General features: G+C 41.9%; 1 protein-coding gene across 1 annotated transcript; it reads left to right on the top strand.

The window, feature by feature from the left end:
• Positions 1 to 2,128: 2,128 nt before the first annotated feature.
• LOC124260372 (glutathione peroxidase 2-like) lies at positions 2,129 to 4,993 on the top strand. Its single transcript, XM_046694665.1, has 2 exons — positions 2,129 to 2,478; positions 3,695 to 4,993. Exons 1-2 carry the CDS (start codon positions 2,302 to 2,304, stop codon positions 4,148 to 4,150), a joined length of 633 nt encoding a protein of 210 aa, XP_046550621.1. The 5' UTR covers positions 2,129 to 2,301; the 3' UTR covers positions 4,151 to 4,993.
• Positions 4,994 to 12,588: the final 7,595 nt, after the last annotated feature.

Raw genomic sequence — 12,588 nt, forward strand, 5'->3', positions numbered from 1 at the left:
GTGTGTGTGTGTGTGTGTGTGTGTGTTGTGTTTGTGTGTGTCTTGTTGTGTGTGTTGTTGCGTGTGTTGTGTTGTTGTTGCGTGTGTTGTGTTGTTGTTGTGTGTGTTGTTGCTGTGTATATGTTGTATATGTTGTGTGCGTGTGTTGTGTGTTTTTGTTGATGCGTGTGTGTTGTGTGTTGTGTGTGTTGTTCTGTTCAAAATAGCGATGAACGCAACTCACTCACCCACTGTAGTTGATTAAGGTGATGCCGATTTATGCTACAGCTGACCATTTGTTCACAAATCGAAACGAGGCGACACGCATCAGCTGTGACAAGTCTTGATGTCATCATGATTCGTGCCATGTTCTATCCGACCTTCACATTACTCACACCAAGCCTCGTAGATACCGGAAGGGCGATGTGGTTTAATGGGGAAGGGAGGTAACAAAGAAACACCACTAAACAGAAAGTCGTAGAAACATCCACGGTAAAAACATGCCACTTCAAGATATTTCCCAAAGAAGGGACTTTCCTAAATACACCGGTGACACTGAAAACAAATCCGTGAAGATTCGGATTAGATTGATCTTCAGTAACCCATGCTTGTCGTAAGAGGCGACTAACGGGATCGGCGGGTCAGGCTCGCTGACTTGATTGACACATGTCATCGTATCCCAGTTGCGTAGAACGATGCTCATGCTGTTCATCACTGGATTGTCTGGTCCAGACTCGATTATTTACAGACCGTCGTCATAGAGCTCGAATATTGCTGAGTGCGGCGTAAAACTGAACTCACTCACTCACAGAAAACAAAACTGTAGATGGTGTGATGATATGCGCTGGGTGCACAATGGTGCACAATAACTCGGAATTGCCAAAGGATCAAATGAGATAGCAGCGAGATAATCAGCATGTGACCTTTTGAGTTGGACGCGGCGTAAATCTCAATTTCCTGTCATGTAACAAGGGACTTCAGTCCAGTAAAATGCGTCTTGTTCAGGTTGTGTGAGGTCATGTAAAACCTTTCGTTAACACTTATTTTCAAATTACGAAATGCTAGGATGATTTTTAGTAAATAGGGTTTTCTATTTAGGTTTATATCTCAAAAAAACACGAGCCGATCCCCTGTCTATTCAAAAATGATTTATGTATCTTTTGTTATAATTGAACACATTATAAGTAAATGTAAATATATTATGTTTCGGGTCACATCTTTAGTACTGGGAAATACCCATCGTTACGTTTTGAGCCAAAGAAATAGGAAACCAAATAGAACATACACACAGAACGAAAATATTTCTTGCTTTATATAGCTGGTTGATGTTTTATGTCAATAAGTGGCTTTAGGGTATCCTAGCGGTTACAACGTTCACTCACAATGTCCAAAGCTCGGGTTCGTTTCCCCACATGGGTATAACGTGTTAAGCTCATTTCCAAAGTCTCCGGTTGTTGCTGGGATAGTGTTAAGATCGGCTTTAAACCATATCTACGCACAAGAATCTCTTTTCACTGAATTAATGTACAAGCCAATACTGTTATGTTTTACATAAGATATTTAGCAAAAGTGAATGTACTGTTACAGTAACCGAGTGACCTGATGCCCTAGTGACCTGGTGACTTGATTCCACCAACCACTGATCTGACCAGTTCTGCATTTCACTGCATTCCTTTCCACTAGTTAAGATCAAGCAACATAACAATTATGCTTCGGGGTTTAGTGGTGACGTATTAACAATACCGGCTATTGTTTATTTACGATCGAAAACACAACACCTCTACTTAAACCTACATATGTTGTCTACAACTCGAGTTCTGACGATACAAGACGGAGATTCCGGTCCCGTGGAGATCCCTGGATAAAGCCGGGGGCAGACATCTACAGAATGTCGTCACTGAATAGCAATCAAAAGCCGGGGAGCTAAGTGACAGAGGACTGACGCACACAATAGATAAATACTTTCGCCTACAAAGCAACGCGTTGTCCATTGAGACACAAAAACTTTACACGTACAATCTCACCAGTAGCAAATCGCCTAACTGTGTGGCAATGATTAATCGTTCAGGGGGTCTACTTGACGAGTAGCTACCCAACGCGGTGTTGACTAAATCTCACGTTAAGACAGATATCACTTGAGAGACGTCGGGGCCGGTTGTTGAGAAGGGTTGCTAAAAGAGAAAGGATATCGACTCGTAATTAGTGTTTATACCTTGGGACTTTCGTTTGATTGGTGTGGATTTTGTACCTACTTGAGAAGTTCCCCCATTGTGGGTGTCCCCTCGACGTGAATGGGGGAGTAGAGTCCTGCCTCGTCTCGTGATGAGTAGCCATCCTGTTGTCAAGCTGGGCCCTGTCTCATCTATCTCATCCTTCTACGAGCTATCGGCGCCTCTCATCGACGGGCGAGTGGACCAGTTTAAAGGATTTGAGGGACGACTGACTTTGGTCGTGAACATCGCGACGGCCGACTTTAACACAAGGAACGAACTTAAGCAGGTGAGTGAGGGGTCTGTGGAGGTCGTTGTACGTGGTATGATTGGCTCAGCCGAACGTATGCAGTATTCATACTATAGGGTCAATGTCTGATTGAAAGATTGATGTTTAAAGCGGCTTTTAGCAGTATTTCAGTTATATCACGGCATGCTAGCTTCGGTTTTTACTCAGTGAATGTTTTGCAACCACATGAGCTAGATCCCGAGCACTCATACGTCATACTATGGTGATCGTGGCTCATACTGTTGGCCGCTATTTGTGGCGAAGCATAATCAAGCTCAACCTGGATTCGAACCCCCGATTCGGTTTCTGGCACGTCAAAGGGACGCAACTCTTCGCAGTGAACTCCAGTCTTTCAAAAGACTGGACTGCCCCTGATTTTGTTTCTTAGGCTTCTGTTCCGTGTATACCGTAGCAGGCAAACAGCAACAACATGTGGGAATCAACATATGATGATTGTGATTTAAGTGGGAAATCAGTGTTGTTCACTCTGTAGAGTATGGAATACGGTTAGAGGAAATCTATATTTATTTATTTATTTATTTATTTATTTATTTATTTATTTTTATTTATTTATTTATTTATTTATTTATTTATTTATTTATTTATTTATTTATTTATTTATTTATTGTTTGTTTGTTTGTTTGTTTGTTTTGTTTGTTTGTGTTTGAGGGAGGGGGTTCTTGAAAACAAATTGACCCATGAAGATCCGGTCAGAATTGATCTTCAGCAACCCATGCTTGTAAAAGGCGACTAACGGGATAGGGTGGTCAGGCTCGATGACTTGGTTGACACAATATCATCGTATCCCAGTTGCGTAGATCGATGCTCATGTTGTTGATCACTGGAGTGTCTGGTCCACACTCGATTATTTACAGACCGCCGCCATATACCTAGAATATTGCTGAGTGCGGCGTAAAACTAAACTCACTCACTCACTTGAAGACAAATTACTTGTTTCCGTTTGTACTTGGCCATTTGTTTTATTCATCCCAGTCCCCCTGCATCCATCCTCCCATCCCTCCTCAGCTTTCAAATAGTTGTCCCTTACAAGCAACTGGGCTCCAGAATATTAACAACCCTGTAGACTGAATCCCCAACCTTCCTTTGGATCTGACCCCACAGCACCGAACCCATGACAACACAAACTGATATCTTAAATCATTTTCTTTAAGTATTTCCCCATGAAAGATTCACTGTATGTGTTGTGTATCCACAGCTGAATGAACTGCTGTCAACATACTCCTCCAAAGGCCTCAACGTCTTCGCCTTCCCATGTAACCAGTTCGACGGCGAGCCGTATGAAAACGATGAAATATTACCCATCATGCACTACGTCCGTCCCGGGGGAAAGTTTGAGCCTCGTTTTAAACTCTTTGCCAAATGCGACGTTAATGGGCTGAAGGCTGCACCTGTGTTTGAGTACCTGAGGATGAAACTGCCTCGACCTGACAATGATGATGACGTCATAATACCACGTGAAAAACCTGTGCCATGGACTCCTGTGAAACGTCAGGACATTGGCTGGAACTACGAGAAGTTTTTAATCAATTATGACGGCCAGCCTGTCAGACGGTATACCCACAAGGCTGATATAGAGCTACTTAAAAAGGATATTGAAACTTTCCAGAGGAAAATACCACGGACAGTCAAAGAACAACACGGGTTGCATTGAACGACCTTGACCTTATAGTATTAAATGTCGCAACACAACGACTACTTCTCTGAGACTTAAGTGACCCCTCAGCCTCGTTTGAGAACTTGATCGTAGGGATACGACTACCGTAAGTCGGCTTGAAAGTTATTTACGACAGTCGTAACCTAATCGTAGTGTCTCCAAGTGCATGTCAAAGTATGCAAATGACCCAAAGACATCCGTCCATTGTCACTTGTCAGGGTGACTGACTTCCACATAACTAAATTATTTTTGTATTCTTGTTTTATTCACAGTGAAGTAAACTGCATAAAAAAAAAAGAAAACTCAGTTTCGGTGAATACTGGCTTCTGTCAATTTGCCATGGAGGAAGCTTGGGAGGGAGAGGAGGAGTGGGGTTGGGGGCGGGGAGGAGAAGGGGCGCGTCGAATTTTTGCTTTGCAAGAACGGGATGCGAGTAGAAATAATATGCAAAGAACGTGTTTTGGTCAAACATTGTCTCAGAATCACACATTTACTCGGGGACTTCTTCGAAGGGGCACTATGCAGCAAGGCGGTTTCCAGAAGAAATGGATGGAGCTGACAAACCAGAGGTGATAGGGTCAGCATCGAACCACAACCATGCAATAATTCCACACACAAGCAATCTAAGATGTTATGTTGTTATGTGTTGTTCAACAAAGAGAACAGTGTTTGTTGAGTGAAAGTGGAACTTGATAATTCGAAAATGGTCCTATATATGTGATATTGTCAAATACAGTATTAGCCTGTCTGTTGTCACTGTTGATGCACATAATACATCATGAATGGTTTCCGTGTCTTAGAAGCTGTGTAAATTATGTTAATAAAAGTTTCTCACAATAAGTTTGGTTGTTTTTTTAAATGTGAATTAAAGTATATCTTAACTGATAAAATCCACACGTATGATGTTTTACCCAACACATTGGCACGAAGGGTCGGTAGACTAAAACGTTTGCCCATCTCGCCAGAATTATGGTTCGACTCTGAGAGAGGAACATATGAAACCCAATCGTAGAATATTGCTAAAACAATGTTTAACCACTCACTCATTCACTCACTCACTACTACACCTTTGTAGCTATTACATATAACAATTGTGAATACCAACAGGGAAAATATGTAGCAAGTCAGTTTAACCGCAAGCATCTATGTTCCATCAGCCTGGGACCGCCTCCGTGGTGTAGTGGTTAGAGCGTCCGCCCGGAGAGCGGAAGGTCGCGGGTTCGATCCCCGACCGCGTCAAACCAAAAGACGTTAAAATTTGGTACTTGTTGGTCCCTGCCTGGCGCTTGGCATTAATGGGTACAACAAGGACTGGTCGGCTCGGAGTCAGTATAATGTGTCTGAGTGGGGTATTCATGCTTCACTGCGGCATGGTATCTCAGTGGGCTAGCACTATAAAACCAGCTTCAGTCTGGGCTAGTACAAGCAGCCGCACATACACATACACACACATGCACATCGTCATATGAGCGAAATATTCTCAAGCACGACGTAAAACCCAACTTCACCTCACCTCCATCAGCCTGGACCAGGAAAACCAATGATCGATAATATGAGCATCAATCAAACGACCGCAATAAGCACATAATCAGACAAGTCACACACCAAAACCACCCAATCCTCATAAATCTGCTCTTAAAACAATGGATGACAGGTGCGTACAGTCTAGTCTACCCCGAATTGTTTACAAACTTTACTAAACAAAACGTATTGCGCACAAGAACGATGAGCTCTTTTCCTTTATTTAAATCAATAAACGTTAATGTACGTATCAAATGTCAAGATAAACTTTCCATTTTTACCACATGTCAGAATAAATCTGACATTCGTCCATAAAACATGACGCCACAGTAAGTGAATACCCCCGGTGGCTATGGTGACATACCGAATGAATGCATTGTGGAGTGGATATCTTGCATTACAATGATCTCTAGAGTGACTCTTACAGGGTCGGGTTAACCCTGAGTATACCCTGATTATACCCACTCATCTGCTGGTATAGGCATATGGTCATAAACATCAAGTGGAACCTGCCATGTCGAGACAAAAATTGTATTGATGTGGAAGTCGACTAAATAATACGACTTTATTGTCCCAGTGTCAAGGGACATAAAACGGGCCTGTGAAATGTACGGGGTGCATGCTGGTACACGTACTACAGTAGGAGGTGATTAACCTTTAAGAGCCGCATGATAGACATGTATTGTGCATATCCACGGCGAGTTCTGTGTGTATGTAGTGTATGCTTATATCCCGTGTGCGAAATAGCCACTGGCCCTCTAGCCCGTGGCTAGTAAAAATCCAGTCGGGCCAGTAAATCTCCACAGTCACTGGCCCGACTGGCTAGTGAATTTTCATGGGGTCATTTTGTAAACATATCACTCTCTCCGATTTGTTAAGTTATAACACATTTTAAACCATGCAAAATTATGATCAGATACAAATGCTCATCATATTTGCAGCTTAATGATGAAACCCGTGTCTACATTCAAATATCGGACCAGCGAATAAATTTGTGGGCTAGTAACTTTCAGGCATAGCTAGCCCGACTGGCTAGCAAAAATGGGAAACTATTTCGCACACTGCTTACATATTTTATGTGATGCTCCATGCAAACACACGGCTCCCCTCTACTCGCAGCTCCTGGTCTACACATGAATATCTGGCCTACCAGTCTATGTGCTCCTAGTCAATAGATTACTGACGGATCGATGTCTACTTATTTCATATTGCTAGGTAATAAGTGCACATGATAACTGCCTTCTGCTTTCTGTCGACACACAGACCCTACCCCGCTCACAACTCCTTGCCTACACATAACTGTCTGGCCTACACGCAGCTCTCAGCCTACATACACATGATCAACAGCTTAAACACAGATCCATACCTACCTATTTCATACTGCTGTGTAATATATACACATGGGCACGAATAACGGAACACCTGAAAGTACAAGTGTTCCTTTATTCTTTTCCAGGTTTTTTCACAAGCTTTCTAAAGTTTCTATTAAAACTATGGGGAATTTCTGGAAAAGAATAAAGGAACACTTGTACTTTCAGGGGTTCCATTATTCGTTTCCATGGGTATATGTAATTGTTAACTTGTCGACGTATGAGCTTCTAGCCTCCACGCCGCCCCTATCCACCAGCAGCTCATAGTTTACACTTAGCTATCTGACCTAGCTCACATGCATCCAACATACATGTATACCTTCCAGCCTGCAGTTTTGTATATGTAAAACTGCTAAGAAATGTGTGGCAGGGTTAGTTATAGTCTCAAATGAATTCCTACATGGAGCTCATTTCACGATTGTGAAAAAACCCATCTGCTTGTTATTTGCTTCTGTAAATGATGGACTCTGGACCAAACAATCCAGTGAGATACGATGGCATGTGCCAACCAAGGCAGCATCACCCGATCACATTAACCTGTTAGTAATACCAAACAGAAGATTTAGTATGTAAATAAAGTCAAGTGGTTGAAATGAGCTGACGGGCAGAAATTCTGCTTATTAAATATACCAAAAAAATGTATTTCGATACATGTCGGCACATTAACCCCCAAGACCATACACAAACGTAAACCCGTGAGGATCCGAGATAGAATTGTTCTTCAGCAAGCCATTCCTGTCGTAAGAGGCTCACGGGGTGGGGTGGTCAGGGGTGGAAATAACCCATTGCCCGACGCCCAGTCCAGCGTTTTTTTCTGTAGGGCTAGCAAATTTGTATGTCACGCTGTACCGGTGTCCAGTTGACTTTCCAATGTTAATTATGTTGTTTATTTTAAACATCAACAAGAAAATCAGCCAGTATAGTGGAAAAATTATCAGGGCAAGTGATTTTACATGTGCCACTGTACCGGAGTACATTAGCAATTTTTAAGTTATTTCCACCCCTGAGTGGTCAGACACGCTGACTTGGTTTGACACATGCTATCATATATCAGTTGCGTAGATCGATGGTCATGGTGTTGATCACTGGATTGTCTGGTCCAGAATCGATTTGTTCTACAGACTGCCTTCATATGGCTGGAATATTGCGGTGCGGTGTTAAACAACAAGCAAACATTGGCAGACCTGATGTATGGATATGAGTGAGGGAGTTTAGTTTTACGCCGCACTCAGCAACATTGCAGCTATATGGCGGCGGTCTGTAAATAATCGAGTCTGCACCAGACAACCCAGTGATCAACAACATAAACATCGATCTGCGCAATGGTGAACCGATGGCATGTGTCAACCAAGTCAGCGAGCCTGACTACCCGATGCCGTTAGTCGCCTTTTACGACAAGCATGGGTTGGTGAAGATCAATTCTAACCCTGATATTCACGGGTGTATAGATATGAAGTACAATGTGAATTCCAGTGTTAAGTTGTTTTGAAGCATGCGTAAAATCACGCCCAACTTCCTTATTTCTTAATACAATCGTGTGGTGCTTTGATCGCGTGGTCATCACTGCAGCAGCTCTATCGCAATGGAAGGAAAGATCTGCCAAAATTTACGTGAATATCACAAACTTGACACTGAAATCTCACCCGCGTTAATTCAAAACGTGTCTAAACGCAGCCACCATTGCACCCCGGGCAAGAACTTATAGTGGGCTGAATTCATTTGCATATAATTCCAAGGTCTCACTCATTGGGTGCTTTGTCAAAAACGATTTATACAGATTTCTTCAGGCTTTTGGGGAACGGTTAAGGCTGCACATGCAAATGCTATGTAAATATGATCAATTATTTCCCCCCTTAGATATACTTCTACTTTCGATTTTTTTCCACTATTTGATTCTTTTACTGTAAATGTTTTAGTCCGCGTGTACATGGTATCAATTCAGACGTTATATATTCTGTCCCTTGGGTGAGTGGGTGAGTGGGGGCGGTGGGGTAGCCTAGTGGTTAAAACGTTGGCTCGTCACGCCGAAGACCCGGGTTCGAATCCCCACATGGGTACAATGTGTGAAGCCCATTTCTGGTGTCCCCCGCCGTGATGTTGCTGGAATATTGCTAAAAGCGGCGTAAAACCAAACTCAGTCAGTCAGTCAGTGGGTGAGTGATTTTAGTTTTACACCGCACTCAGCAATATTCTAGCTATATGGCGGCGGTCTGTAAATAATCGAGTCTGGACCAGACAATCCAGTGATCAACAGCATGAACATTGATCTACGCAATTGGGAACCGATGACATGTGTCAACCAAGTCACCAAGCCTGACACCCCCCGCATCCCGTTAGTCGCCTCTTACGGCAAGCATGGGTTCCTGAAGATCAATTCTATCACAATGATAATAGAGTGATGTGATAATATCCTACTAAGTATATTTATATCCTGTAATGTAATGTTTGATAGTTTTCACTCGTCTTAATAAAAAGAACTGCTTGCAAGAGAAGGACTTGCTTCGTCTGACGTAACGTCTTCCGCGTGACGAGCGATCACTGTAACCACTAGGCTACCCCACTGCCCGTCAGGTGAACATTTCTTAATTTTCAAATCATTTTGGCAATTTTTCTAGTAACAAATTATTTAATTACGCATCCCCTCGGCATTCAGTTATATGTATGTGACTTGTGCATCAATACTTTCAGCCTTGTCAATGTCACATGTGTAACAATTCCAAACGGATATGTTCGCAGATGTCTCAAACATCTCGGACCCTGGTTTTGTGAAATTATGCTTTTACGAGTCAAATTTTATATGGTTCGAAAAATTGTTTCAAACAGAAAGCAGGCGTTAAATAGTTTCACATGGCTATCACATGACAGTAGCACGATATTTACAACCGTGACTAAATTTAGTGGCAGTGAACGACCTCGTAATCTAACGGAGCAGCTGGGTTGTTAATATTTTATTGATAGACTAAACCCCCCAAATATATGTGCCCTCAATTCAACAATTCTCAATACATTCATTACATGATGAATACCACTTTTTAAGGCAGATCAGTTTATCTGTTTCGCGTACTTCCTTAATTTTGACAATAATTAAAACCCGTTTTGGTTTGCAAATAATTATGTTTCATTACCAATTTCATTCCGATTACATATTTTCAGGGTGTTTTTTTTTTACCCCAGATTGCTTAAAACAAGAAAATAACACATAAGAGTGAGTGAGTGAGTTTAGGTGAACGCCGCACTCAGCAATACTCCAGTTATATGGCAGCGGTCTGTAAATAACCAGACAATCCAGTGATCAACAGCATGTGCATCGATCTGCGCAATTGGGAACCGTTAGACGCCTCTTACAACAAGCATGGGTTACTGAAGATCAATTCTAACCCGGATCTTCATAACGCATAAGAAAGCAATTCTGTAAACGTGAATATGGTACCGACAACGAATACGAGCAAAATTTCCAATGAATTCCCAAACATTTTTAACATCATAAAAATACAGACACGTATATAATAGCATGTCTGTGTATAATAATATCATCCACACTTTCACAGGAAAAATAACTTGGTGACGGATATGAAATGGAAACTTAACTTTCAGTTAGGTTTCCGGACCGTTTCTCTACATTTCCTTCAAGTTTCCGGTAAACGGAACTTACAAATTACCCAGAAACCGGTAGGGCTCCAATGCGTTTCCGTTACCCAGATTCCTGTAAGGCTCCAGTGCGTTTCCGTTACCCAGATTCCTGTATGGCTCCAGTGCGTTTCCGTTACACAAATTCCTGTAGGGCTCCAGTGCGTTTCCGTTACCCAGAAAACTATTAAGTACAAAATGTAGTAGAACCGTATCTTACGTTCGTATGCTATGTTACCGCAAAATTACGTTGAGACGTCAATGTATCTGTGGCATCAAAGAACTAACTTTACCAGTAGTACATGCGGCAGGGCGGGTGCAGTATAAATTACAAGGATTTCTTATAAGTATTTTATTAGATCTAACTCTCTTACCTTGAAACACATGTCTAATATTTAAATGCTCATGTAGTGTTTGGTTACATAAATATATTATATGTCGCAAACGCCAAGGCTTGGAAATTACAGAAATAATTCCTTCTAGAAATTAATCCGTAATTCGGGATTATTCTTTATGAATGTGGGTTTCCAGAACTGAAATTGGAACAGCTGAGTTACTTTGGAACGACGTCACATAAATCGCCATAACGTCATGAACATTGTATGGCGTAATGAACAGAGTATTTTTTATTTTATTTTTTATTATAGGATATTTATATAGCGCACATATCCACGCACTAGTGCATGCTCAAGGCGCTGGTATTTTTTCCCTCGATCATTGGATGTATATCTCAAGTTCTCAACGGCACATCGCATTATCAATTTCAACTCCCTGGGGAGTATACAACTCTTGCAGCCACTAGGCGCACCGAGTTATTGTGGCTTTCTCGTCCTAACGAGGTATCCATTCACAGCTGGGTGGACTGGGACACATAGTCACAGTACTTTGTCCATGTTCACTGCACGTTGCTGTACCCGCAACTAGGTGTTTGCACGTATTCATGTGGCCACCATCTGGTCAAATACCAACGGATTCGTGAGTTCTGTAAAGTGCACAGGGTTGTGTACTGTACACTAGGGGTTGTGACAACACTGAAAGAGTCTGCACACAAAGTTGACTCCAAGGTTTTTACACCCGGTCACAGGTGGGCTCGATCCCGACACCTCAACATCGCTTGATCACTACTAGCCTTGCGCCTTAGCCAGCTCGCCCACCGCGCCCCCTAGAGTATGACGTCATCTTCAATCATTTGCGACAATGCGTTCATATCACGTGACGTTCCTCGTGGCCTGCTCGCAAACAATGACAATGGAATAGTTGTTATAATGCTCGGTATAATTACTGTAATGTGGGTGGTATATAGAAAATGCCCCCGGAATGTCTTTTGATATGGACCCGTGAAGGTCGGGTTAGAATTACCTTCAGTAACCAATGCTTGTCGAAAGAGGCGACTAACGGGATCGGGTGGTTAGGCTCGCTGGCTTGGTTGACACATGTCATCGGTTCCCAATTGCGCAGACCGATGCTCATGCTGTTGATCACTGGATTGTCTGGTCCAGACTCGATTATTTACAGACCGCCGCCATATAGCTGGAATAATGCTGAGTGCGGCGTAAAACTAAACTCGCTCACTCACTCTCTCACTCACTCTTTTGATATGGAATATATCAACACTAGGCCATAAAAGTTTAAAACTCTCGGAGTGAGTGTTTTGTGTGTTTTTTCTTTACGAGTTGTTTGTTTTGTTTGTTTGTATCTATGGAAACCAATGATTGTTGTTGGTTTGGGGTTTTTATTCTATTTTTTTTGGTTTTATTTTCTTTTTTATTTTTTATTTATTTTTATTTTTTTCATTAATTATTATTATTTTATTTTTTTATTTTTGGGTTATAAAATACATGTACTTCGATCATCTCTAACACTTAACCTCTCTACAAAGCTACAAATCAATCCCACAATGTTCTTGAATATATAAAA

This window comes from Haliotis rubra, unplaced genomic scaffold (assembly GCF_003918875.1).
Source record: "Haliotis rubra isolate DU_JTF1 unplaced genomic scaffold, ASM391887v1 Scf76, whole genome shotgun sequence".
NCBI classification, from domain to species: domain Eukaryota; kingdom Metazoa; phylum Mollusca; class Gastropoda; order Lepetellida; family Haliotidae; genus Haliotis; species Haliotis rubra.

Coding starts and splice junctions, on each gene's coding strand:
- LOC124260372 (XM_046694665.1), top strand. CDS start 2,302: ATGAGTAGCCATCCTGTTGTCAAGCTGGGCCCTGTCTCATCTATCTCA. Junction 2,479..3,694: donor CAAGGAACGAACTTAAGCAG/GTGAGTGAGGGG, acceptor GTGTATCCACAG/CTGAATGAACTGCTGTCAAC.